Source organism: Haemaphysalis longicornis, unplaced genomic scaffold (genome assembly GCF_048455015.1).
Source record: "Haemaphysalis longicornis isolate Haplotype H1 unplaced genomic scaffold, Haemaphysalis longicornis Haplotype H1 scaffold_1, whole genome shotgun sequence".
In the NCBI taxonomy this organism is placed as follows: Eukaryota; Metazoa; Arthropoda; class Arachnida; order Ixodida; family Ixodidae; genus Haemaphysalis; species Haemaphysalis longicornis.
In genome coordinates this window covers 349,795,147-349,820,436 of record NW_027526203.1, presented here as the reverse complement: position 1 = coordinate 349,820,436, position 25,290 = coordinate 349,795,147, and the positions used below count along the sequence as shown (strand labels likewise).

General features: G+C 49.1%; 1 protein-coding gene across 2 annotated transcripts in view; it reads right to left on the bottom strand.

Moving 5' to 3' along the window:
* The window catches only part of LOC144154244 (N-acetylated-alpha-linked acidic dipeptidase 2-like), a 143,247-nt gene that overhangs the window by 61,619 nt on the left and 56,338 nt on the right, over positions 1-25,290 (bottom strand). For both annotated transcript variants that reach the window (XM_077685832.1, XM_077685833.1), the window contains 2 exons: positions 22,607-22,693; positions 5,041-5,123 (listed from right to left, as the gene is read on the bottom strand). In XM_077685832.1, coding sequence (XP_077541958.1) covers positions 5,041-5,123; positions 22,607-22,693 — 170 coding nt within the window. The remainder of the gene's footprint in view (positions 1-5,040; positions 5,124-22,606; positions 22,694-25,290) is intronic.

Below are 25,290 nucleotides of genomic sequence, written 5' to 3'. Positions count from 1 at the left end.
GTGCTTTGTAACATAATGAATCTGGTTGACATTTCGGCACAGCCCAAATGTAGAGTCTGCTGTAATCAGCTTGGTGTTCTCAAATAGTTGCATTACTACCGGTCAAGTTTTCAATGCTTCGTGCATAAATGCCCTTTAATCTGCCTGAAGACTTGTACTATCAAGTTATACCTTTTCTGAAGCAGCCACCCCCTACCACTCTTAGATGGGGTAGAGCAAGTCACTGCAAAGTTCACCATTCAATGCTGTATCGAACTTCATATTTAGCAAGAAAAAATAATAACGCAAATACGGCGATATCTGACCATACTCTTGCGGTTAGGCATGTTCTGTGCAAGCTGAGCAAAATATTGCTGCGTTTTGAATTTTGTCGTGAGATATGAGGAAAGAGTTGTAATGCGGTCCTGCCATTTTGGTTTCAAACTTTAATGAAAGGACATACTTTTTTAGCTGACGCGTGCGCTGCCATTTTTCAGCCGAGTACACACTGCCGGTTTTAAAGCTAAACGATAAAAAAGTATTTGCAGTTCATGAGCATGAGCCGCTCTGGAATGTATAGGGCGCACAGAAGTTTTGTAGTTTTCGTTGCAGACGCGGGAAATGGAAATTATGTTTGGAATCTCCTTAGTCCACCAGAAAACGGTGGATTGGGCAGCTGTGCAGAGCCAGCATGACCTTCGGGCATGGTGCGATGCCCGAAACAAGTCAGCATTTTGTTTCCCGGAGTGCACCAAGAAAACATGCGTATTGGCATGGCCCCGCATACAGAAAGACCAAAGACTACCATGCTTTAGCATGAAGCGGACAGTAATGACACAGTTAAACCATTTCCTTGGTTGACAGCGACCGTGATGGTTTCAGGCTACGACAGGATGCATGGTTTCAGGCTACGACAGGATAGATTGGCTAAAAATTGCAAAGTTCTTTACCGTGATAATTCCACGGTTATTTCGGTTACTTAATAAATGCTGACGATTGCTCAAAATGTCCTTTATGCAACATTTTAGAATGTATACGTAGAAGTTCTGGATCCAGGAAGAATCACATCAGCGTGTGTGTGTGTGTGTGTGGAGGGGGGGGGGGTAGAGAGGGGAGGAGGCGGGCGGAGGTGTGCTGGTGCTCTTGAGAGGGCCTGTGGTATGCAGCCCGTTTATTAGGAAATTCTGTTGTCATGCACGACCGATTGAGCCTTGAAAGAACGATACTCCTGCGCCCACAGAACATCAAACAAGGCCAGGAAGAGTTAAAGGAAAATTCTACCAGAAAGGCACGTTCGTTTGTTCGCCACCAGTACGAAGGTCCTTCGCTTGCGCTGCGCACGCTGCTATGGTTTTAAAATTGGGTGTAGCAGTGGATGCACGCGTCGATATGAAACGTGGTAACAAAAGTCCCGATAGCGGGCACACCATGCGACAGCGGCTGCCTCACATGGAGTTTCGCACCAGTAAAATATTAAAACTGCAGCCAGAACATATATATTTTTCACTCTCATGTACTGATACTAACGCTGTCCCGATACACTCTGAGTAATCCTCTCGAACTTCGTGCATAATAAAATAGTTGGGCGTTTACAAGAGTTGAATTTACGTTTTCCCTCATTAAAGGGGCACTGACACAAAAATTTAGCATCTTGTTTTTTTCGTTGCGATAAGTAGCTAGTGACCTACTTATAACCTGTAGAAACCTCATTTGCTTCAGCGTGCGACGGTTGTTTAATTAGAGGGATTTTAAATGCGGCCAGTCGCAGTTTCGGTTTCAGCGAGTGCCGCGAAACGATGGATTTTGTGGATTTTGTGTGAACAAAGCTGACCACGTGACCGTCGGAGGGATATCACAGAGCACAGCCGCCGTAGCACTGTCGAATCCGCATCGACGGCAGTTTCTGCGAATGCCCCCACGTACTGATCTCGTGAGGCGCTTAATTAAAAAGCGACCGTGGATGTGACGCAGGCGCTGCGAGTGCAAATGCTACCGCGGCTAAAGACGACGCGCGACGCTCGAGACGGTGGGTGGCAAGACGCGCGCTGGGAGCAGCCGGCCGGTCTGCCTACAGGTCCGCCTACAGATGTGTACGGCTCAGCACTGCGGCGGATATTCGAGTGCCGCTCTCGTAAGCGGTGCAGATGACAATTTTTAATGCAACCCGCCATCGCACCATTAACTCCTTTCTCATGTAAGCCACTATGGTCGGGACTTGGGGACAATTTCGTGCAGCGGTAACAACCTATCACTCGAGCTACCTGCGCCGGCCTGGGCCACTTCGCGGCCGTGGCCGCCGCCTGCACAGCGACCGTGCGGCTAGCTCAGTGAGCTTTTCGTGCCTCCGGCGCGTTTTCGCGTCCAATATAAATAAAAAGTAATAGGAACAGAGTGCCTGGAATCGCTGTACAACTTTGGTCGCGGCCAGCTGCCCGATGAGCTTACGAAATCACGGCGCCTCCGCCGCCAACGATCGGGTCGTTCGTTCTCGAGAGCAGAAGCTCCGCCCTCCGGCTCTCCGATTGGAGCGGCGAGCCGGGCGAGCCCGCGTAAAACGCCGGTAGTGCGGAAGCGGCAAACACAAACTCGTGACGTGTTTGGATGTTGTTTATTTACAATTGCGCGTGGTCCTTTGCTGGCTGCTCGGTTGCGTTTCGCACACTTCAAAATTGATTTTAAATATGTTCTAGGCTGTATTCGCCGCTGATATTTTGCAGATGATGTATATGTGTTCCCACCAATCTATCTCCGACGTTATCTCGCCTTCAAAATTTTGTGTCAGTGCCCCTTTAAAATTCACCTATTCGCTCCACCGTGGGCGCTTTCAACGACCAATTCAAACGCAAATACTGCATTCTAAATAAAACGATAGACATTTTTTATCTCGTAGACAGAAGGTACTGTGGTATCGTGTAAATATTAGGAAGTGATTAATTAAATATCAAAGAATGCATATAATTGATCTGCAACGCACAACTTAACGTACAATGCAACCTCCATCGTCAAAAGACATCAGTGGACAACAACAAAGACAAAGACAACAAGGATTAATCATTGGAAGAAAATGACTTACAATTCGATATCGCCGTTGTGACTCTGGCCCCTGAATATACACTGCTCTGGGTAGCAGCCGTCCAGGGGAAAATCGGTCGTGGACGCAACGGAGGGGCTTTAGTTGTGATAGAGGTCGAATATGGACATCTGATCGTTGTTACTGTCGCGACGTCGTCTGCCTGTGGCAGGGCTGGTGACCGCCGTGCCTTCACATTTATGATAAAGTCTGGGACTGGCTCAGGGAGCCGCAGCGCGCACTTTTCGTCGACCCGCTGTTCTCCAGTTTCCTAGGTTAGGGGAGAATCCCGCCGAACAAATCTGCCTAATCGCGGGGTGAAATAGTCTGTCGCAACATCGCCGCCGGAAGGGGACAACACTCAGTGCGCGCAATCTGAGCCCACTCCAACAAAACCCTCCCTGGCTCGACAGAAACGTGAAAAAGGAAGAATGAAGGGCTGACGCGAGGAAGCGGGCCTTCCTTGCTGTGTGTCTCATTCGCAAAGGCCCTCTGCCCGCGCACTACATTCGTCCAGCTAAACTGCACGTTTCACCCATTACGTAGCCCCATCGCATTCTTCAGTTACCTTGCAGGAGTATTGAATGTGTGCCCACGGCCGCATGATCTCCCCCTTTCTAGGAGATGGAGCGGACGTGGTCAGCCACCGCCGCTTGCAGGTTGTTCTGCTTATGTATGTATGTATTTATTGTACAAAAGAAAGAAAGTCCACCAACAGGCGTAAATTGTCTCGCCTAGGGGCGGACACCGGAACGCCTGTTGCTGTAGGGGAGGTGGGATAGGGAGGAAAGAGTACATAGGTATAGGGGGATAGGGTAGAGGGCTTACATAAATATATAACACATGGGCAAGAATAAGATGGAACATATATACAACGTTAGGTGAAAGAAAACAAAAACAAAAAAATACGAAACACTAGAAATATAAATAAATATCAAAATACAGGACACGAAGGTGTAGCAAAAAGGACACCTGCACACATACACACGCACACACACACACAGGAAAGCTACACTAGCAGCTACACTCCGCTGCGACCCGGGCAGTTATGTGAAGTTGTAGCGTAGTGCGCTGTGGAGCCCTGAGGCCCCCAGGTATGCTCCCAGGGCCTCCAGAACATTGTCCTGAACATACAAAGATCGTCTGTTCCCTTTCGGGCCTGCATTGTACCAGTCTTCAACAATCAATGGCCAGCGGTCCCTCTTTTTTCCCGCCGCGAGTTAGTGCGGACCACTCCTTGCTTCCCCGCCCGAGTCAACCTCCTGTGCTGAGAACGACTCAGCCGGCCAATTATTCTGTCTTGCCGCATGTCTCGCACAAAGGGATACAACGCGTGCCTTTGGCGTCCCGTGCGCCGAGCTTACCAGAAGGCGCCGTCGCTTTTTGGGGTTGCACCCCTCCGCAATCATCCCTCAGCGGTTCGCACCCCCCAGGCGCTTCGTTTTGTCACGGCCGGACTCCCTTCCGCAGCGCGGAAAAAGAGTCCGGCCGTGGTTTTGTGTAAACACCCATGCGTAGGGCAGACATGCACTTTCGTGACATTTTCGTAGCATTTCGTGGAAAGTGATATTAGTGGCACTTTTGAAGAATATGCAGCTTTGCTCACAGGCGACGTACCAGGCATACGGCAGCATGGCGACGGCCGGAAAAATTACGGGGGAAGGGGGGGGGGGGGGGCTGAAGCCCGGTCAGATCCCCCCCCCCCCCCCCCCCCTGTCTACGCCACTGGTAGGAGTATAAGTGCGGCGCATCCGTCAATAACAACCCAGTTTCGGCGTGAGCTCCTTGTCTCTGTCTCCCCACTTTTGTTCCGCTATTACCAGCATGAACACATGCCAACTTGCCCTCTTTTCCTGACTCATCACGAGTACATATATCTGCCTTGCCCGAGGGCGCCCCTATAAAGTTCAGCAATCGTATTGAATCGACGAGACCGGGATTGAATCATTCGCGTTATTGAACGCACCGGGATGGAAGGAAAATGCACGTACCTGGCTCCACTTTGCCTCTGATGATGCCGATAACGTTTGGGGTGGTAATGTGGACATGCTGGTTGTGTGTGAGCACCTGAAATCTGAATTTGAAGCCGCTTAGTCACGTCTATCTATCACGCACCACGCACTGACAGCTTACGTAATTAGGCGGAACACCAATGTAACTGACAGGAAGCTCAGGCGACGTGTGTCCTAACCAGCATTCTCATATTCCAGGTCATTGAAAAATGAGTTCTCTTAAGATAGTTGCACGTTACTCTTCACTTTAACCAGCGGCGTGAATTCACACACATACATGCATATATATATATATATATATATATATATATATATATATATATATATATATATATATATATATATATATATATATATATATATATATATATATATATATATATATTTACAGAAATAAGAGTTGGCAGTCACGAAAACTTCGGACAGCAAAGGGGAGGATTATAAAGAATTTGGAAAGAAAGAAAAAGTGGAGAAAAAATGCCCGCCAGGTGGGACCCGAACCCACGACCTCCAGAATACCGGTCTGGTGCGATATATATATATATATATATATATATATATATATATATATATATTGTCACGTAGCCAAGGACGAAGCAGTTGTTTGGAAAAGAAACAAGTTTATTGGAGCGAACTTGTGCTCCCCTAACAACTGAAAAGAATACAGAGGCGGCGAAGCAGTGGTCAACAAAGTGACGTACGTGCGTCGGCGAGCGTCGCAGAATCGAATGCCCCGGCGTCCGCACTGCAGGCTTTTTATCTTTCGGCGCGCGTGGTTCTTGAAACGTCGATTCGCATCGAGAACATAGTAGATCCAAGAAGATTATTCTGGGCTGTTCACGTAAGATCGGAATGCTCTCCCTATCACAACAGATAACACATGCGGCACAGAAAGAAAGAATGGAACACGCGCTTCCCTTGGCGCAGAGATAACGCAGACCGGCGCAGCCGGGCGGTAAAAGCAAAACACAAATAAACAAACCCAATGTATGGTTCGCGGCATTACCCCCCCTCTAAGAGTGCATCGACCCGATGCTAACATAAGCGACAGTCCGAACCAATGAAAATAAAAGTTTGTCATCGTCCGTAGAAAGGTTTTAGGCGAACCACGTGGACGACTTCAGGCCGCCTGCGTTGTCGTGATGTGCCGGAGTCACCATCAGGGATCACTTCGTAGGTAAGTTGGCCAACACGTCGTAGAATCTGGTAGGGTCCGAAATAGCGTCGCAGGAGCTTCTCACTGAGTCCGCGTCGTCGGATGGGAGTCCAAACCCACACACGATCCCCTGGTTGGTACTCGGCGTCTCGGCGTCGGAGGTTGTAGCGGCCCGCATCCACCAGCTGCTGGTCCGTTATACGAACTCGAGCGAGCTGGCGGGCCTCCTCCGCACGTTGAAGATATTCGTGGACGTCGGCGTTGAGATCGTCGTCTTCTACGTGCGGAAGCATGGCGTCGAGCATCGTAGTCGGCTTTCTACCGTAGACAAGCTCGAACGGCGTCAGCTGCGTCGTCTCCTGGATAGCCGTGTTGTACGCAAACGTGACATACGGGAGCACTTCGTCCCAAGTCTTATGTTCAACGTCAACGTACATTGACAGCATATCTGCGATTGTCTTGTTCAGACGTTCTGTTAGTCCGTTCGTTTGGGGGTGGTACGCCGTCGTTCTTCGGTGATCCGTGTTGCTGTAGCGTAATACTCCTTGCATCAGCTCCGCAGTAAATGCCGTTCCGCGGTCTGTGATTAGGACTTCCGGGGCTCCATGTCGCAGCACAACTTGGCTTATAAAGAACTTCGCCACTTCTTGTGCAGTCCCCCTCGGAAGAGCGGCGGTCTCTGCGTAGCGCGTCATGTAGTCTGTCGCTACGACAATCCACTTGTTCTGTGATCGTGACGTAGGGAACGGGCCTAAAAGGTCCATTCCAATCTGTTGAAATGGTCTCGATGGGACGGCGATCGGTTGCAGAAGTCCGGCGGGTCTTGTCGGCGGCGTTTTTCGTCGCTGGCAGTCACGGCAGCTCCGGACGTAGTGGGTGACGTCAGAGGTAAGGCCGGGCCAGTAGTACCTCGCCTTGATTTTTCCAATAGTGCGGGCTGTGCCGAGATGTCCGGAAGACGGGTCGTCGTGGCACGCTTCCAAAATTTCGTCACGAAGGTCCGCGGGGATGACGAGAAGGTAATTCGCTCTTGTTCCGGGGCTGAAATTCTTCTTCACGAGGACGGAGTTTCTCAGGCTGAATGCTGGTAAGCTGCGCTTGAAGGCCCTAGGAACGGCAACGTTGCATCCCTCGAGGTACTCGATTATGACGCGTAAGTCGGGGTCGGCACGCTGCTGGGCGGCTAGGTCGCTCTCCGTCACGATCCCGAAGAACGCGCTGTCTTCATCAGAGTCTTGTGGTGGTGGGTCGACGGGGGCGCGGGACAGGCAGTCGGCGTCGGAGTGTTTCCTGCCGGATTTATAAACGACTGTAACGTCGAACTCCTGCAGGCGCAAGCTCCACCGCCCAAGACGGCCAGAGGGGTCCTTCAAATTGGCGAGCCAACACAGCGCATGGTGGTCTGTTACAACCTTGAATGGCCTTCCATACACGTATGGGCGAAATTTTGAAATCGCCCATATAATAGCCAGGCACTCTTTCTCAGAGGCAGAATAGTTTTTCTCCTCCTTCGACAGACCACGGCTGGCATAGGCGATTACCCTTTCGCAGCCGCTTTGCTTTTGGACAAGGACGGCACCCAAGCCTATATCACTGGCGTCCGTGTGCATTTCCGTTTCGGCATTTTCGTCGAAATGAGCGAGCACGGGCGGGCTTTGCAGGCGTTTTTGCAGCTCGCAGAATGCTTTTTCTTGGTCGTTTTCCCAGCTGAAAGGGGTGCTGTCTTTCGTCAAGCGCGTGAGTGGCTCTGCAATGCGTGCGAAGTTTGCGACGAAGCGCCGGTAGTATGCGCACAGCCCGAGAAATCTTCGCACGCCCTTCTTGTCTTTCGGCCTAGGGAAGTTCGCGATAGCTGAAGTTTTTGCCGGGTCAGGTAGGACTCCCGCGGCGTTGACGACGTGGCCCAAGAACTTGAGTTCCTCGTATGCAAAACGGCACTTTTCAGGCTTCAGCGTCAACCCCGACGTACGAATGGCCTCGAGTACAGACTCCAACCTTGCAAGGTGTTCGTCGAAAGTCCGGGCGAATACCACTACGTCGTCGAGGTATACGAGGCAGGTGTGCCACTTAAGGCCAGCTAGCACAGTGTCCATGACTCTTTGAAACGTCGCTGGTGCTGTGCACAGCCCAAACGGCATCACCTTGAACTCGTATAGGCCGTCTGGGGTTACAAATGCAGTCTTCTCTCGGTCTCTCTCGTCCACTTCAATTTGCCAGTAGCCGGTCTTCAGGTCCATCGATGAAAAGTACTTCGCGTGGCAGAGGTGGTCGAGGGCGTCGTCAATTCGGGGGAGGGGGTACACGTCCTTTTTCGTGATTTTGTTCAGTCGCCGGTAGTCAACACAAAACCTTAATGTGCCGTCTTTTTTCTTTACGAGTACGACGGGCGCAGCCCAGGGGCTTTTGGATGGCTGTATAATGTCGTCGCTGAGCATGTCGTCGACTTGAGTCCGGATGGCTTCCCGTTCGTGTGAAGAGACGCGGTACGGTGACTGTCGGGTAGGTCGGGCTCCATCTTCGGTTATTATTCGGTGCTTCGCTAGAGGGGTCTGACGTAGTTTTGTGCTCGACGAAAAACATTCGCTATAGCGACGTAGCAAAGCCAATAATTTGTTCCGTTGTTCTTGCGGTAGCGCCGGATTCACGTCGAAGGGCTGCGGGAGCTTGAATGTTTCTACGGGTGTGCGTTCAAAGTCGGCGACTGCGATCACATCACTTGCTTCTTGTGTTTCTTCGAGGAACGCAATTGCAGCTCCCTTGTTTAAATGCTGGTACTCTTCGGTGAAATTAGTGACCAAAACGTGAGATTGGCGTTGCTTAAAGTGCGCAATGCCTCTTGCGACGGAGACACCGCGGTCGAGAAGCAACCTTCGATCACTTTCTACGATAGCGTCGATGTCAGAAGCAGCATCCTCACAGTAGACGGCGATCATCAAGCTTGCGCGGGGTGGCAGGGTGATGTGATCGTCGGCGATCCTGACAGCAGCACGGTGATCGGGGTTCGGCTGCGGCGTCGTGGAGTGATTGGAGGAAAATGTTATCGACTTGGTCTGCAGATCAATTATTGCGCCGTTGTCCGTCAAAAAGTCCATTCCGAGAATCACGTCGCGGGAGCAGTTAGGCAGAACGACGAACGCCGCAGGGTACGTTGTGCCGTCTATGGTGACGCGCGATGTGCACGTTCCACTTGGCGTCACGAGGTGGCCTCCTGCTGTGCGTATGTGCGGACCGTCCCATCTGGTCATAACTTTCTTCAGTTTAGACGCAAATGGTCCGCTCATTACCGAATAGTCAGCTCCCGTGTCTACGAGGGCGACTACGTCAAAGCCGTCGATGGACACCTTGACGTCAGATGCAGTCGTCCTCGAGTTCCGGGTTCGTCGGGGCGTCGTATCTCTGCTTGTACGTGTTGATGGTCGGGCACTGTGCATCGTCGTTGTCGTCGTCTTCTCAACGGACGTCTCGGTCAGGTCGGGTACGCGTCGCGCCGTGTAGCTGTCGTCGTGTTCGGGAGTCTCGTCAGGGTTAGGTCGGGTCGTCGGGATGAGGGCATGTCGTGAATCACTGTCTTCAGCGCGTCCTTGCGTCGTTGGAGGGTTTCTAGTTTTTCGCCGTAGAGCAACTTCACCTCCAGAAGTTGCCGCCTTTAGTTTCCCCCGCGTGGGCTGGGGGACCTTCCACGGGCGAAGTCAGCGTTGCTACGGCGGTTCGGCGATTGGTAGGGGTAGGGCGACGGCGAACGGTTGAAACGCGCTGGGCCACGGCTGGTTTCAGATAGATACTCGTCGATCTCACGTGGTCGTTGGCCAGGGAGAGGGCGAGGTGCGTCGACGGAGAAACCACGCAGTCCGAGTCTTTTGTATGGGCAGCGACGGTAAATGTGGTCGGCCTCTCCGCAGTGGTAGCACAGAGGACGGTTATCGGGAGTTCGCCATACGTCCGTCTTCCTCGGCGTCTGGTTTCGGGCTACCGGGGGTCGGGCGGGTGACAGTGGGCGGCGGTACGGCGGGGCCTCTTGACGGCGTGTTGGAGAAGAGCGGGGTCGACGAACAGCCGCGGAGTATGTCATAGCTTGTGGCTATCGGGGTACCTCGGATGGCGTAGAAGTTCCCAACGCTTGTTGCACTTCTTCTCTAATCACGTCGGTGAGGGAAGCGACTTGGGGCTGCGGCGGCGTTGGGAGAAGTTTCCGCAGCTCCTCTCTCACTATTGCGCGGATAGTCTCGCGTAGGCTGTCGGCCGGGATCCGCGTGCTGCCAAGGTCGTTCGCATTGGCCGCGCCAACAAAGTTGCGGTCATACTGCTTAGCACGCATTTCGAGGGCTTTCTCAATGGTGCTGGCTTCGGTCACGAATTCGGCGACGGTTTTGGGCGGATTTCGGACAAGTCCAGCAAACAGTTCCTCCTTCACTCCGCGCATTAAGAAGCGCAACTTCTTTTCTTCCGTCATTTCGGGGTCCGCGCGGCGAAATAGCTGCTTCATCTCCTCAACGAAGATCACGACACCTTCGTTGGGGTGTTGCGTGCGCGTTTCCAACAAAAGGGCGGCTCTTTCTTTTCGCACGACGGTAGTGAAGGTCTTAATGAACTCGCTTTTGAACTGAGCCCAGTTTGTCAAGGAGCTCTCGTGGTTCTCGAACCAAGTGCGAGCCGAATCTTCCAAGTAAAAGAAAACGTGCCGGAACGTTTCTGCGTCGTCCCACCTGTTGAATTTCCGGACGCGCTCCAGTTTCTCCAACCATTCTTCTGGGTCTTCTGCGGGGGCTCCTCGGAATGATGGCGGTTCCCGTGGCTGCTGCAGAACGACAGGAGGGTTGGCTTGGTTGAGCATGGTGCTGGTTGCGACGTTTTTCTTCTTCGTCTTCTCCGGTAGTAGACCGAACTCGGGTGGTAAATCTTGCACGCGGAGGCTGGCTCTTGTTGGACTGGCTTGGCGGCTTCCAGAGGTTGTAGTGGGCATGAAGGGTGCGTACCCAGCACCTCCACCAGATGTCACGTAGCCAAGGACGAAGCAGTTGTTTGGAAAAGAAACAAGTTTATTGGAGCGAACTTGTGCTCCCCTAACAACTGAAAAGAATACAGAGGCGGCGAAGCAGTGGTCAACAAAGTGACGTACGTGCGTCGGCGAGCGTCGCAGAATCGAATGCCCCGGCGTCCGCACTGCAGGCTTTTTATCTTTCGGCGCGCGTGGTTCTTGAAACGTCGATTCGCATCGAGAACATAGTAGATCCAAGAAGATTATTCTGGGCTGTTCACGTAAGATCGGAATGCTCTCCCTATCACAACAGATAACACATGCGGCACAGAAAGAAAGAATGGAACACGCGCTTCCCTTGGCGCAGAGATAACGCAGACCGGCGCAGCCGGGCGGTAAAAGCAAAACACAAATAAACAAACCCAATGTATGGTTCGCGGCAATATATATATATATATATATATATATATATATATATATATATATATATATATATATATATATATATATATATATATATATATATATATATAAGAGTTGGCAGCCAAGAAAACCTGGGAAAGCAACGGGAAGGATGTGGTAGGTCCGATAGGTAGGTCCGGTAGCGTAGTGGTTATCGCACCAGACCGGTATTCTGGAGGTCGTGGGTTCGGATCCCACCTGGCGGGCATTTTTTCTCCACTTTCTTTCTTTCTTTCCAAATTCTTTATCTGTTCCAATGACCTACCACATCCTCCCCTGTGCTTTCCGAGGTTTTCTTGGCTGCCAACTCTTATTTCTGTCTTATTTTCAACGAGCCCCTCATTTCCCATTCTGATTCGCTATATATATATATATATATATATATTGAAGATGGTAGGGAACACAAGAAAAGAAAATTTTGAACAAGGTAAAAGCACGATTGTTGCCGACGTTTCCGCAGAGACTTGCTTTCGTCAGGGCAAGCTCTCGCCTGGCTGGCACGCTTTATATACAGGAAGGTCCCCAGGTGAGAGGGGAGAAGAAGGAAGTGAAATTAAGACAGCGGATTGGTTTGGGAGTATGTCGGGGGAGATATTGAGGGGAAAAGGTTGTATAGTTTGAGCCGCGAAGTAGGTCACAGGGAAGTCAGCCGGGGGTTGATATTCAGGGAATTTTTGGAGAGAAAGGACGAGAGGGTGTTTGTTGACCGGCCGCGGGGCATACCGAAAGGTTCTCAGAACCGCCGGAAGCAGACCAGGCAGAGAGAGTGGGGTCCTTATCAGAAACTATACCGAAAGGTTCTCAGAACCGCCGGAAGCAGACCAGGCGGAGAGAGTGGGGTCCTTATCAGAAACTATCTACAAGCCTCAGGTCAAAAGAGAGGGTAGAGAAGGGGGGAAATAACTAGGTCGAGGAAAAAAGAAAAAAAGAAAAAAAAGGAGGGAAACCACACAAACCCACGCACAAAAGAAAAAGCAATGACCCGGCAACTAAAATGGCACGTGTCACCCACGACAACATTCCTGGAACAGGCCTGTCCTGAAACTCACAAACGAAAAGATAAAGTTAGAGTGACGCATGGGGCACAAGACAAAGCTGAGTAAAAAAAAAGAGAAATAAAATAAATAAAATGGAATTCCAAAAGCAAAGGTTGGAGGGATGCGGGCGAGTATTAAGCTGGAAGCTAAGGAATGAAAATAAGAGAAATTAGGTGACCAGGTAAAGACCAGAGGGAAGGGTCATATTCTTTGGATAAGGTATATGCAAGACAATGCCTAATTCTGTATTCCCGGGGAATATCGCAGGAATTCCAAGTTACCCCTAGATGCACTAATTCCAGTAGGTTCCATGGAGTTGAATTTGTGTATTAAATAGGATTCTCGGTATTTCCTGTCCCTGGGAGACAAAGTTTGACTGAAGTATATAGAACTTAAGGTCATCAAAACTGTGGCCTGGTTGGTTAAAATGGTGCGCTACAGCTATGGAAGATTTGCTAAGAGTATCTGCCCGGTGACCATTAAGACGTAGGCTCATAGGTTGGCTCGTTTCGCCTATATACTGTTTGTGGCACATTGAGCATTCTAACATATACACAATGTTCGAAGAAGTGCACGTAAAACTTGAATTAATCTTGTGGACATAATTACTGGCTGTACTTTTTACAATGCAGTCGGTCTGCAGGTGCCTGCAAGTCTTGCATCTGGGGCGGGAGCAGCTGGCTATGACTGGTTGCTTTGAAGGCCCTGTTTTAGCATGCACTAAAATATCTTTTAGATTCCTGTTTCTCCGGTAGGTAACCCTTGAGGCTTCCGGGAAAGTCTTTCAAAGTCGGTCGTTACTGGCTAAAATGGGGTAGTACTTCCGCAGTAATTGTATACAAACAACCCTTTCGTCGAAGGAATCGAAGCTATTTCAAAAGCTCTATCAGAGAACCCGCACCAACATGCGCCAGAAGTGTACATAACTTTGTTAAAACTAGTTTTAACTCTCCATTATTTTGAATTCGACTCTTCTTACTTTTTGCAAGTTTTTGCAACCAGCATGGGTACTCCATTCGCGCCGACCTATGCCAACATTTTCATGGGGCAACTCGAAGCCACCCTATTAAGCTATTTTCCGCATAAACCTCAGGTTTACCTCCGCTACATAGACGATATCTTGATTGATTGATTGATTGATTGATTGATTGATTGATTGATTGATTGATTGTGGGGTTTAACGCGCCGACGCAACGCAGGCGATGAGGCGCGCCGTAGTGGAGGGCTCCGGATTAATTTTGACCACCTGGGGATCTTTATCGTGCGCCGAAATCTCGTACACACGGGCGTTTTTGCTTTTCGCCTCCATCAGAAAAGCGGCCGCCGCGGCCGGGAATCGAACCCGCGACCTCGTGCTCAGCAGCACAACGCCTTAGCCACTGAGCCACCGCGGCGGGTATAGACGATATCTTCATGATTTGGGAACACCTTCGCGCGACTGTAGAAGCGTTTATATCTCTTCTCAATTCTTCGCATCCCACTATTAAATTCTCCTGCCGGTATTCTGAAAAAAAGGGCCCATCTCTCCGCGAGGGGGACTCGAGTAAATGCGTCGCATAGGGGGTGGGTGTATTGCGTTAACGTTTAGTGTTTTGGGAGTTGCTGCTAGTGAATGCGTTGTATCAGCAGCTTCTTGTAGTTTGAATGAGTCAAGGATATAAGGCGCGTTCGTAGCCTTTCATTCTGTGTCGGTTTTGTGGCGCAATGGGAAGAGCACCATGTACCTCGCGTTCCGCCCACAGGTAGTGAATGCGTTGTATCAGCAGCTTCTTGACGTAGTTTGAATGAGTCAAGGATATAAGGCGCGTTCGTAGCCTCCCATTCTGTGTCTGCTTTGTGGCGCAGTGGGTAGAGCACCATGTAACTTGCGTTCCGCCCGCAGGGTCGTGGGATCGAAACCAGGCGCCGGTAAGTATTATTTTTTATATAGTGTAGGGGGAGGGGTGCAGACCTGTTGTTGAGAGCGAGGAGGGTAGCGTGATGCAGGAGAGGAGGTGTGGGGGAGAGGGCGCACCTGGAACTGCTGTTGCGGACGCCGAGGCACGCCGACAACGCCGGGGGACATCGTGAGCTTAAGAAATGCTCTGAATTTAAAAGAAGTGAACTTCTTATATACTACCGTCATTTTAGACAACGGTAAACTTAAAACCACGCTTTTTAGAAAACCAACTGACAGGCAGCAGTACATAGATTATAAAAGCCATCACCCGAGACACTTCAAGCAAGGGATCTTTTGACAAGCCACCAGGCTTGTCAGTGACTACGTAGAGCATCTAGACGAACTCGAGACCACCATTATTAACAGGAACCACCCCAAAAGCTCGCTGGATGAGGCGTACCAACGGGCATCTAATCTCAAAAGGCATGACGTGCTCAACAAACAGCGACAAAACCAAAGCGCCAGGCCACCTGCCCTAATAACTAAATTTTCAAACGCCCTCCCAAACGTAAACAATATACTGCGGAAATACTACCCCATTTTAGCCAGTAACGACCGACTTAGAAAGACTTTCCCGGAAGCCCCAAGGGTTACCTACCGGAGAAACAGGAACCTAAAAGATATTTTAGTGCATGCTAAAACAGGGCCTTCAAAGCAACCAGTCATAGCCAGCTGCTCTCGCCCCAGATGCAAGACTTGCAGGCACCTGCAGACCGACTGCATTGAAAAAAGCACAGCCAGTAATTATGTCCACAAGATTAATTCAACTTTTACGTGCACTTCTTCCAACATTGTGTATATGTTGGAATGCTCAATGTGCCACAAACAGTATATAGGCGAAACGAGTCAACCTATGACCCTACGTCTTAATGGTCACCGGGCAGATACTCTTAGCAAATCCTCCATAGCTGTAGCGCAGCATTTCAACCAACCAGGCCACAATTTTGATGACCTTAAGTTCTATATACTTCAGTCAAACTTTAAGACTCCTAGGGACAGGAAATACCGAGAATCCTATTTAATTCACAAATTCAACTCCATGGAACCTACTGGAATTAATGCATCTAGGGGTAACTTGGAATCCCTGCGATATTCCCCGGGAATATACTGCAGAAGGATCAACATTTGGGCGAGTTGGTACTGGTTATGTATCATCTTGATCAAACAGCGTAAAAAACGGGGACACTAGGAGAGAAAGACGACAGGACGACGCTGTACTCACAACTATTTTTTAATAAACTGCAACACGCATATATATACTATGTCCCCAAAACCCACGTGCGCTCACAACATCACGCACATCGAGATTTTCACTACAAAGTAACACCAAACTCTACGTCACGGACTTATCTAGAAATAAGAATTCTTTTTCATGTAATGCTATCGACGGCTCACTTATGCAGATATCGCCTCTTTTTCTAATGTGAAATGCTTCGATAACTTCCCTAGTGATCTGATTAGTGTGAACCGAAAGGATGGTGGTGTCATGAAAAAGCGGAAAACACCCATGCACGGAACAGTGTCTGGTGACATGTGAATCTTTCTTGTTTTTTAGTGCGTTTTTGTGCTCTAATAATCTTATATTAATGCAACGACCGGTTTGCACAACATATACGTGGCCACAATTAAACGGAATTTGATAGACCACCCCCGTTTTACAGTCGACTAGAGGGGACCTGTGCTTAACAAAGCATTTCTTTGTAACTGCAATTTAAAAGCCCCAGCCCTCCGGAGTTGGTGACTTTGGCTAGGTCAGTCACCCGTGGAAGTACAGATGAAGAAAGGCATCGCTTCACCGCCGAGTGCGTGGACGTACTAGAGCGAGTGGAAGCAAAGAGTTCTGTCAATAGGACTGTGAGAGATGTGGTGAACTACGCCGTGAGTAGGGATCTTCATGTTATGATCTCAGACAAGGAAGGCTTCTTTGTAGTAGTGCCTGGGAGTGTATATAGCAGGAAAGCGATAGCGGCCATGGAAAAAAGTTTCAACAAAGTAGATTTTAAGCCGGCAGAGGTGAAGGAACACGCGGTCTCATTGCTTCACTCGCACAACCTACAGAAGTTAGCAGACACAGTAAATAAAGCAAGTAAAGGGTGTTTAGATATATTCTTTTCTGCAAAAACCCACAAACCTGATATTCCGTTCAGGGCAATAGTCACGGAAAGAGATACGTGGCAGCGAGCAGTGTCAGGGTACCTTCAAAAACATCTCCAGTCTTTAGCAATTGTTGACCCTTTCTTAGTAGAAAACTCCAGTGTTCTTGTCGATTTTCTTATTCAGTCAAACCCGGGAGTGTGTAATATGTTCAGTGTTGATGTACAAGACTTATATTATAGCATACCGCATAATGAATTAATGAAAAGTGTAAAACTATGTATAACCGAAGATAATGATGAGCTAAAGTTCTGTAATAGTAGCGGTGTGTCGGTCAGCAGTTTTCTTGAAATACTTTCTTTCTATTTAGCGTCTACCTGTGTGAAGTGGGGAGGGAATATGTACCGCCAACGGTCGGGGATGTGCATCGGGTCAAAAGTTGCACCAGTACTCAGCAATATTTTTCTGGCCAGGGTGGATAGGAATATTGATAAAAGGGGGGAAGACGTAGTAATTAAAGTTCTAAGATACGTAGACGATTTTCTTGTTTTTGTGAAGAAGTGTGATTTCAAACAGACAGTTACAGAGGTGGTTCAAATTTTCCATAATAATGGCTTTGGTCTACAGTTCACGCATGAAGTACCAAATAATAATCAGTTGCAATTTTTAGATGTTAAACTCTATTTAACTAATGCGCACGTGTGCTGGGAATACAGCCCGAGATCGGAAAAACCCATACTCAATTTTAATTCCTCGCATTCCAAGATAGTAAAAAATGGCATTGCCTTCTCGTTCTTGTTATCGGCCCTTCCAGGTCTTGCTTTCATCAGGTTTCAAAAAGTTTTGTAGTACAAATGGAGCGGTTAAGAAAGGCAGGTTTTCCTGAGCATGTTCTTTGTGCAACAACAAGAAAGCTTCTTAGGCGGATAAAAGAAGTTACCTCCGTAGAACCAAGTGAGGACCCGCCGCGGTGGCTCAGTGGCTAAGGCGTTGCGCTAAGGGGGAATCGCGGGTTCGATTCCCGGCCGCGGCGGCCGCTTTTCTGATGGAGGCGAAAAGCAAAAAACGCCCGTGTGTACGAGATTTCGGCGCACGATAAAGATCCCCAGGTGGTCAAAATTAATCCGGAGCCCTCCACTACGGCGCGCCTCATCGCCTGCGTTGCGTCGGCGCGTTAAACCCCACAATCAATCAATCAGAACCAAGGGAGGGTGAACCTTGTAAAAAGAAAAAAGTGGTAGTAATTCCGTATAAGCATAAATTGTCACATGGGCTAAAAAATGTAGCTGGTAGATTTGGTATAAATGTTGTTTTTTCAGCACCCATTAAGATGGGAAAAATTTGTGGTCGAATAGAAAGAAAATTGGCAGCATCTGATATTGCAGTTAAAAAGAAATGCTCTGTTAAGCACAGGTCCCCTCTAGTCGACTGTAAAACGGGGGTGGTCTATCAAATTCCGTTTAATTGTGGCCACGTATATGTTGTGCAAACCGGTCGTTGCATTAATATAAGATTATTAGAGCACAAAAACGCACTAAAACACAAGATAGATTCACATGTCACCAGACACTGTTCCGTGCATGGGTGTTTTCCGCTTTTTCAAGACACCACCATCCTTTCGGTTCACACTAATCAGATCACTAGGGAAGTTATCGAAGCATTTCACATTAGAAAAAGAGGCGATATCTGCATAAGTGAGCCGTCGATAGCATTACATGAAAAATAATTCTTATTTCTAGATAAGTCCGTGACTTAGAGTTTGGTGTTACTTTGTAGTGATAATCTCGATGTGCGTCATGTTGTGAGCGCACGTGGGTTTTGGGGACATAGTATATATATGCGTGTTGCAGTTTATTAAAAAATAGTTGTGAGTACAACGTCGTCCTGTCGTCTTTCTCTCCTAGTGTCCCCGTTTTTTACGCTGTTTCATCAAGATGATACATTCCCCGGGAATACAGAATTAGGCACTGTCTTGCATATACCTTATCCAAAGAATATGACCCTTCCCTCTGGTCTCTACCTGCACCTAATTTCTCTTATTTTCATTCCTTAGCTTCCAGCTTAATACTCGCCCGCATCCCTCCAACCTTTGCTTTTGGAATTCCATTTTATTTATTTTATTTCTCTTTTTTTTTACTCAGCTTTGTCTTGTGCCCCATGCGTCACTCTAACTTTATCTTTTCGTTTGTGAGTTTCAGGACAGGCCTGTTCCAGGAATGTTGTCGTGGGTGACACGTGCCATTTTAGTTGCCGGGTCATTGCTTTTTCTTTTGTGCGTGGGTTTGTGTGGTTTCCCTCCTTTTTTTTTCTTTTTTTCTTTTTTCCTCGACCTAGTTATTTCCCCCCTTCTCTACCCTCTCTTTTGACCTGAGGCTTGTAGATAGTTTCTGATAAGGACCCCACTCTCTCCGCCTGGTCTGCTTCCGGCGGTTCTGAGAACCTTTCGGTATAGTTTCTGATAAGGACCCCACTCTCTCTGCCTGGTCTGCTTCCGGCGGTTCTGAGAACCTTTCGGTATGCCCCGCGGCCGGTCAACAAACACCCTCTCGTCCTTTCTCTCCAAAAATTCCCTGAATATCAACCCCCGGCTGACTTCCCTGTGACCTACTTCGCGGCTCAAACTATACAACCTTCTTTTCCCCTCAATATCTCCCCCGACATAGTCCCAAACCAATCCGCTTTCTTAATTTCACTTCCTCCTTTCCTTCTCCCCTCTCACCTGGGGACCTACCCCTATATAAAGCGTGCCAGCTAGGCGCGAGATTGCCCTGATGAAAGCAAGTCTCTTTGCTGAAACGTTAGCAACAATCGTGCTTTTACCTTGTCCAAAGTTTTCTTTTCTTATATATATATATATATATATATATATATATATGTGTGTGTGTGTCTATATATACATATAAAAGTAAGGGTTGGCAGTCAAGAAAACCTCGGAAAGCAAAGGGGAGGTTGTTGTAGGTCATTGAAACAGATAAAGAATTTGGAAAGAAGGAAAGAAAGCGGAGAAAAAATGCCCGCCAGGTGGGATCCGGACCCACGACCTCCAGAATACCGGTCTGGTGCGATAACCACTACGCTACCGGCGGGGCGATTTCCCCCCCCCCCCCCCCCGCTTTCTGGGGTATTTATGTCAATGTAATTTTTTCCTGTGCTTGGGGGTGGTAGCCAGCGCCTCTGACTTCTCGGGGTGAAGGGGACTTTCTTTTTAATCCCCGGGCCGTGACTAGAGTGTCTACGACATGTCGAGAGTGGCCATCTGGCCAGCTTTTTTTCCCTCCATGGGCCATGCCAGACCTTCGAGAACGCGACGCGCTTCGCTAGGGTATAGTGAACCCAGGTATTCTAGTTCACTATAGCTAGGGTGGCTAGCTTCGCCCATGGCTTCCGCGATTTGCCGCGGCGCGGCTCCGGCAGCAGAGCGCGCGGAGGCCACGCTTCGCCTCGCGTCCGGTCTCCAGCCGTCGCGAGATGGCGCACGGGCGCCTGAGCGCGTGGAATTGAGCGCGCAAGCGCGTGCGTGTGGTTACCGCTTTATGCTACCTAGGGGTGCTTGGGGTCTATTCGTTTCACCTGCACCGCGTGAACCAGTTCAAGCGGAGCAGCACTTAGCCGTTAATTTCAGTGGTGCAGCTCGCGGCACCTGAACCGCGCCGTTCGATTCACCGGTGGTGCCGACGGGTACAGGACGAGTTCATGGCTTTGCCTGCACTCCCTGCCGAGGAGGTGCAGAAGCCATAGAGTTTCATACTAATATATACTAGAGGGAAATCTGGCGCTGCATTCGTGGGCCGCCATGGGCGGCGCCATTGAAGCTAGCGACGTTCCTCGTCTCCTTGGCTTGGTTAGCCACATGGCTTCTTTTTTGTCTTGAAGCCAAAAGGGGTAACATTGTTTTTTTCATCTTCCATGAAGCTTCTAAATAATCCCTGACAAATAAATCTTTCTGGAGCTTTAATTTTATAATAACAGAACAAATTTGATTAATTTTCTGCAGTAATATTGTAGCATTTTTGCATCCAAAGCCAACTTTTCAGCCTGTTCGTGAGCCATGCCAAGGACAAGTGCAAGGACAAGTGGAACGTGCCTGCCCGGTACATGACGGCACGCTCGCTGAAGCGCGGCTCCCCTAGACAGTGACGCCAGATTTCCCTCTAGTATATATTAGTATGAAACTCTATGGCAGAAGCAGACGAAAAATGTGCAGGTCTGGTTCCGCCGATGGCGGAACCCGCTTTACACCGCTGTGAACTGGTTCAAGAGGTGCAGGCTGAATAGAATAGACCCTTGTTATCGAGGCTGCCAGAACCGAGGCCCTCGCTGGGCTTTCACAAAATAATATGGTTGGGAAACGAGGGGCTCGTTGAGGAAATACAGAAAGAAAGGCCGGCAGTCTACGAAGCCAAAGGAGGCATAGGGGAATGGTTAGGTTTTTGTGTACTACGGTTAGTGAAGTTAACATTTTTAAATTTACGTAAGAAAGAAAGAAAGGAAGAAAAACACGCGTCCAGAGTGGGGACCGAACCCACGCCTTCCTATTTGTCTCAGATGCCTTACCAATTCGGCTATCTGGGCGACTGTGTTTCCCTTCACTTTCTGGGGCAATTATATTTACTACAACTGTATCTGACGCTTGAGGGTGGTAGCCAGCGCCACTCCGTCTACATTCCCTATGCCTAACCATTGCCTAACCATTCCCCTGTGCCTCGTTTGGCGTTGTAGACTGCCGGCCTTTCGTATTTCCCCAATGAGTGAACGCATAAATTTGGGCTAGTTGGTTCGAACTGTGAAACATAATTAGGGCGGCAAAGGAGGGACAAAAATGGATCTCCACTACGCGGATGATGGCGAGGGTGCGGAGTACGGGGACTCGAAATGACATCCAAGTTGAGCCCCGAGTGACATCCGATTTGCGCCCCAACCGTCATTCGATTTGAGCCGTGAGTTGCACCTTGATTATTCCCTAAATGAGGCTGCAACTCACGTATCAAATCGAATTTCGCTTGATTTTCGCTTGATGATGGTGGTGTGCGCACGGATGGATGGGGACGGACATTAGGAGGTCCTAAGGTACTCGCACCGTTACAGGCGAGGGAGCAAGCCGTTTGACTCTCGAGTACTAACTCGCGGTCATAGCCCAATGTGTAAGACGACTGACACTAACTCTGTCTGGTCTACCAGACACAGGCTCGAATCCTGCCGGTGCCTGTGTGATTTTTTGGGATTGTAAATGCTATGCGCATGGATGCGGACGGACATTGTGCAGTCCTAAGGTACTTCATACCTAATAACGACAGACCACAGGGAACAAGCGCTTGTTCTCTGTGGTCTTTCCTTATTGTCCCGTCTTTACCGCGCTAATTAACCATATTCCTCGACGAGCCCCTCATTTCCTAACCATATTCTGCGAAAGCCTAGCGAGGGCCTCGGAAGGCGTGGGTTCGGTCCCCACTCTGGACGCGTGTTTTTCTTCCTGTCTTAAGTAAATTTAAAAATGTTAACGTCACTAACCGTAGTAAAAAAAGCCTAACCATTCCCCTATGCCTCCTTTGGCGTTGTAGCTCCCTGTCTACGGCGTCACTCTAGCTTGGCCGTAATGACAGCGCTCTTCCCGAATCCGCTTTCATACTCGCCGATTTTTGCTGGTCGTTTGTGACGCGCATGCGCGTGTTTCAGTCTGTTATTTTATAGTATAGTAGCCCATTTAGCTTCATGTCATATTTAGTATGTTGCAATGTTTTTGGAGAGGAACAGTTGGTCTTGAAGCCCAGCATATTCTGATGGCACTGACAGGGTTAATACATACAACCGCAAAGCAAATATTCGATGCAGGGGCATATGTGCCCGAGAAAACGCAGCGCAGGTGATAGCAGCAGCAAGCCTACCTGAGCCCTGGGCCTCCCATCAGGTAGCAGCCGCCGACGCCTAAATTCGGTTCCCAAGCCTTCGGGCACGGCTTCTCGGTGAAATATCTGCGTGTTGCGAAACAAACGGGCACAGCAATTAGCGTCCTATTCATTGCCCTCAGGTACCGGCCGCCTAAAGAAAATATGATGGCTAAACTCTAGCCACCGTCACATTCACTGTTGCTGAGAACCAGGCCACGGCGGTGGTTTTTCCGATGAGGCAAACAGCAAAAAGCTCATGTATACAAAATTTCACAACACATCAGAGAATGCCAGCTGGCCACAACCCCAGTAGGCTACTCCACTTCGACGGCCCGAGAACGAATTTGATTTCCTTTTATTCGCGAAATTCGATTATCCCTATAGCTCCGCGGGCTCCCTGTACGGGAAATTAAACATGTGCTTACGTAGTACCACTAGGTGATGTGCCAGAGCGCCCAGCCCAAATTCGCTGCACCTGGCGACGCACGACGGCGGGGCCGATTCGCGCCTCTTCCAAACCGCCCGCGGCATACATGCCCCAACTTGAAGGCGCCGCAGAGTCGCCTCTCCTTTTCCCTTCTCAACGGCTGGGCCGTTGAGAAGGGAATGCTCTCCACCGTGACATGCTCCACCATGAACGCTCTCCACCCCAATGCTCCCCACCATGACAGCGTTGTGGATGTGCTGGCCCTTATTCGCAACAAACACCTTACCGGCGTTGGTTGCGACCAGCACAGTGAAACCTTGACCGCAAATTTGGTTGGGTTCTGTATACGTTATGACACGGATTCATTTCTGTATGTTTAAACAAGTTCCGTGATTACATGCGAATGCGGGAGCAACACCTTAAACTTAGCCGTCGCTAATGATTGAGGACGAGTTCTGAAAATGCGTTGGCCGAAAATGTCAATTTAAGTATCCGTGTTAGCGTTCCTAAACATGATTTCCTGCATGATTTCCTGCGTTTAATTTCATTTGCTGGGCTATCGAAAATGAAAACAAAATGTTTATTTTGTTCCAGTTCCGTTTATTTAAACCTCTATGTTAGCGTTCTTGATCCTTTACCTCTATAGAAGACTTCGTGTATGATTTCCTGTGTTATATTTCATTTTTGTCGCGGTAAACATATTTTATAATCTGTTTTGCTTTGGTTTCATGTGAGTGTAATTGTACTCTCAGCATACTTGTGAATGAAATTTGTGTTTATTTGATTCAACTCCTTTCTTGACAGAATCAGGTGAAAGATGGTGCGATTAATAGAATGTTGCGGGAATAGTTCTATGAAGGACAGACATTGGGACAACTGAGCTAACCGCTTGGATAACACCTTTTTAGTTAAAATATCTCGTTTGCATGTGTCATTTTCTGTTCAGCCAGGCGACAGCATTAACACCACGGCGATCCCTAATTATCACAAGCGGACCACTGCCTACTGCTATAACAACAACTCAAGCAATAAAAAAACAAACGCAACTTATCATATTAACCCACATAAGTGCAGTCCGAGCGTAAATTGCAAAACAAAGAAATTCGCCTGTATTTCTCACTTCGCTACCCACAGTCCACTGTACCTACAGTATATTTAAGCAGTTTGACGTTCCGCAGAAAAAATTTTGAGCGCTCCGCGCGTAAAGCAGCAGCGTTTCTTGGCCCGGCGTGGCGCGCGGCCGTGCGCGCGGCCGCTTTCAGTGGTCGTTGACTACAGCGCCGCCGCTACTTTCTGCGCGAAACGAGCACCTCTCCGGGGTCAGTTTTAAAACTTCGAAGTGTTTCCCGGCGCCGCCGCACCATGCCGCATTGATGGCGCTGCAGTCGCACCCGGTTCCCGCGCGGAGCACCGGGTGGCTGAGGTCAGCACGTTCTGAGGGATACCACGGCCGCTGGATGAGAGCGCAGTGCGCCTCTCATCCAGCGGCCGTGGGGATACACTTGCCGTTGTGCGGCTACCGTCTGCGCGCGTGCGTGCTTGCGTGCGCGTGCGTGCGCACTCCAGTTGTAGATGGTTAGACGAGCACTATGCCGGCGCCCGGTTGCACGGGTGGTTACAGGGGAAACCAAACTCAAAGGCAAGGCGCTTTTCTCGCACTTCAAGTTACTTCGGCCTTGGTGTAGATATATGGTACCATGCCAATGCGTGTCTCGACCGAAACCTCTCAGCCAAATCGCGCGTGTGGCGTGAAGTTTTACCCTGAGGACATAGCAAAGAGCTACACCCACTTCATTAACAGCGAAAAAGTAGAAACTGAGTGAGGAAAGTGGAGCCTCGTCGAAGGAGCCGTCCCGAAAATATTTCCAAACCTGCTTTCTTACCTATCCAAACCACCGGCGAATAGAAAGAAATTTCCACGCCGAAACATGCAGATTGTTGCACAGACCTCGTCTGCACAGAAAGCCAAAACAAGCGCTAACGGTGGAGCCGAAGAAAGTGCTGCAAATTTAGACGTGCTGGCAGCGAGCAGTAAACCTTCGTTCAGAGACATGGAAGGAGTTCGTTTTCCATTGGCGAGCTGTCGAAAGAATGTTGGCAGAGATTACAATAGAAGTTATGTTTTTTTTTTTGTTGTTGTTGTTCAGAAAATAGAGGGATAGCTTCTTTTCGTTTAAAAGTGTTTCAATCGGGGAAGAAGTAACTATTTCGGTCAGCTGCTGTCTCCGCTGCAGTGCCTAGAAGCTCTGTCAAT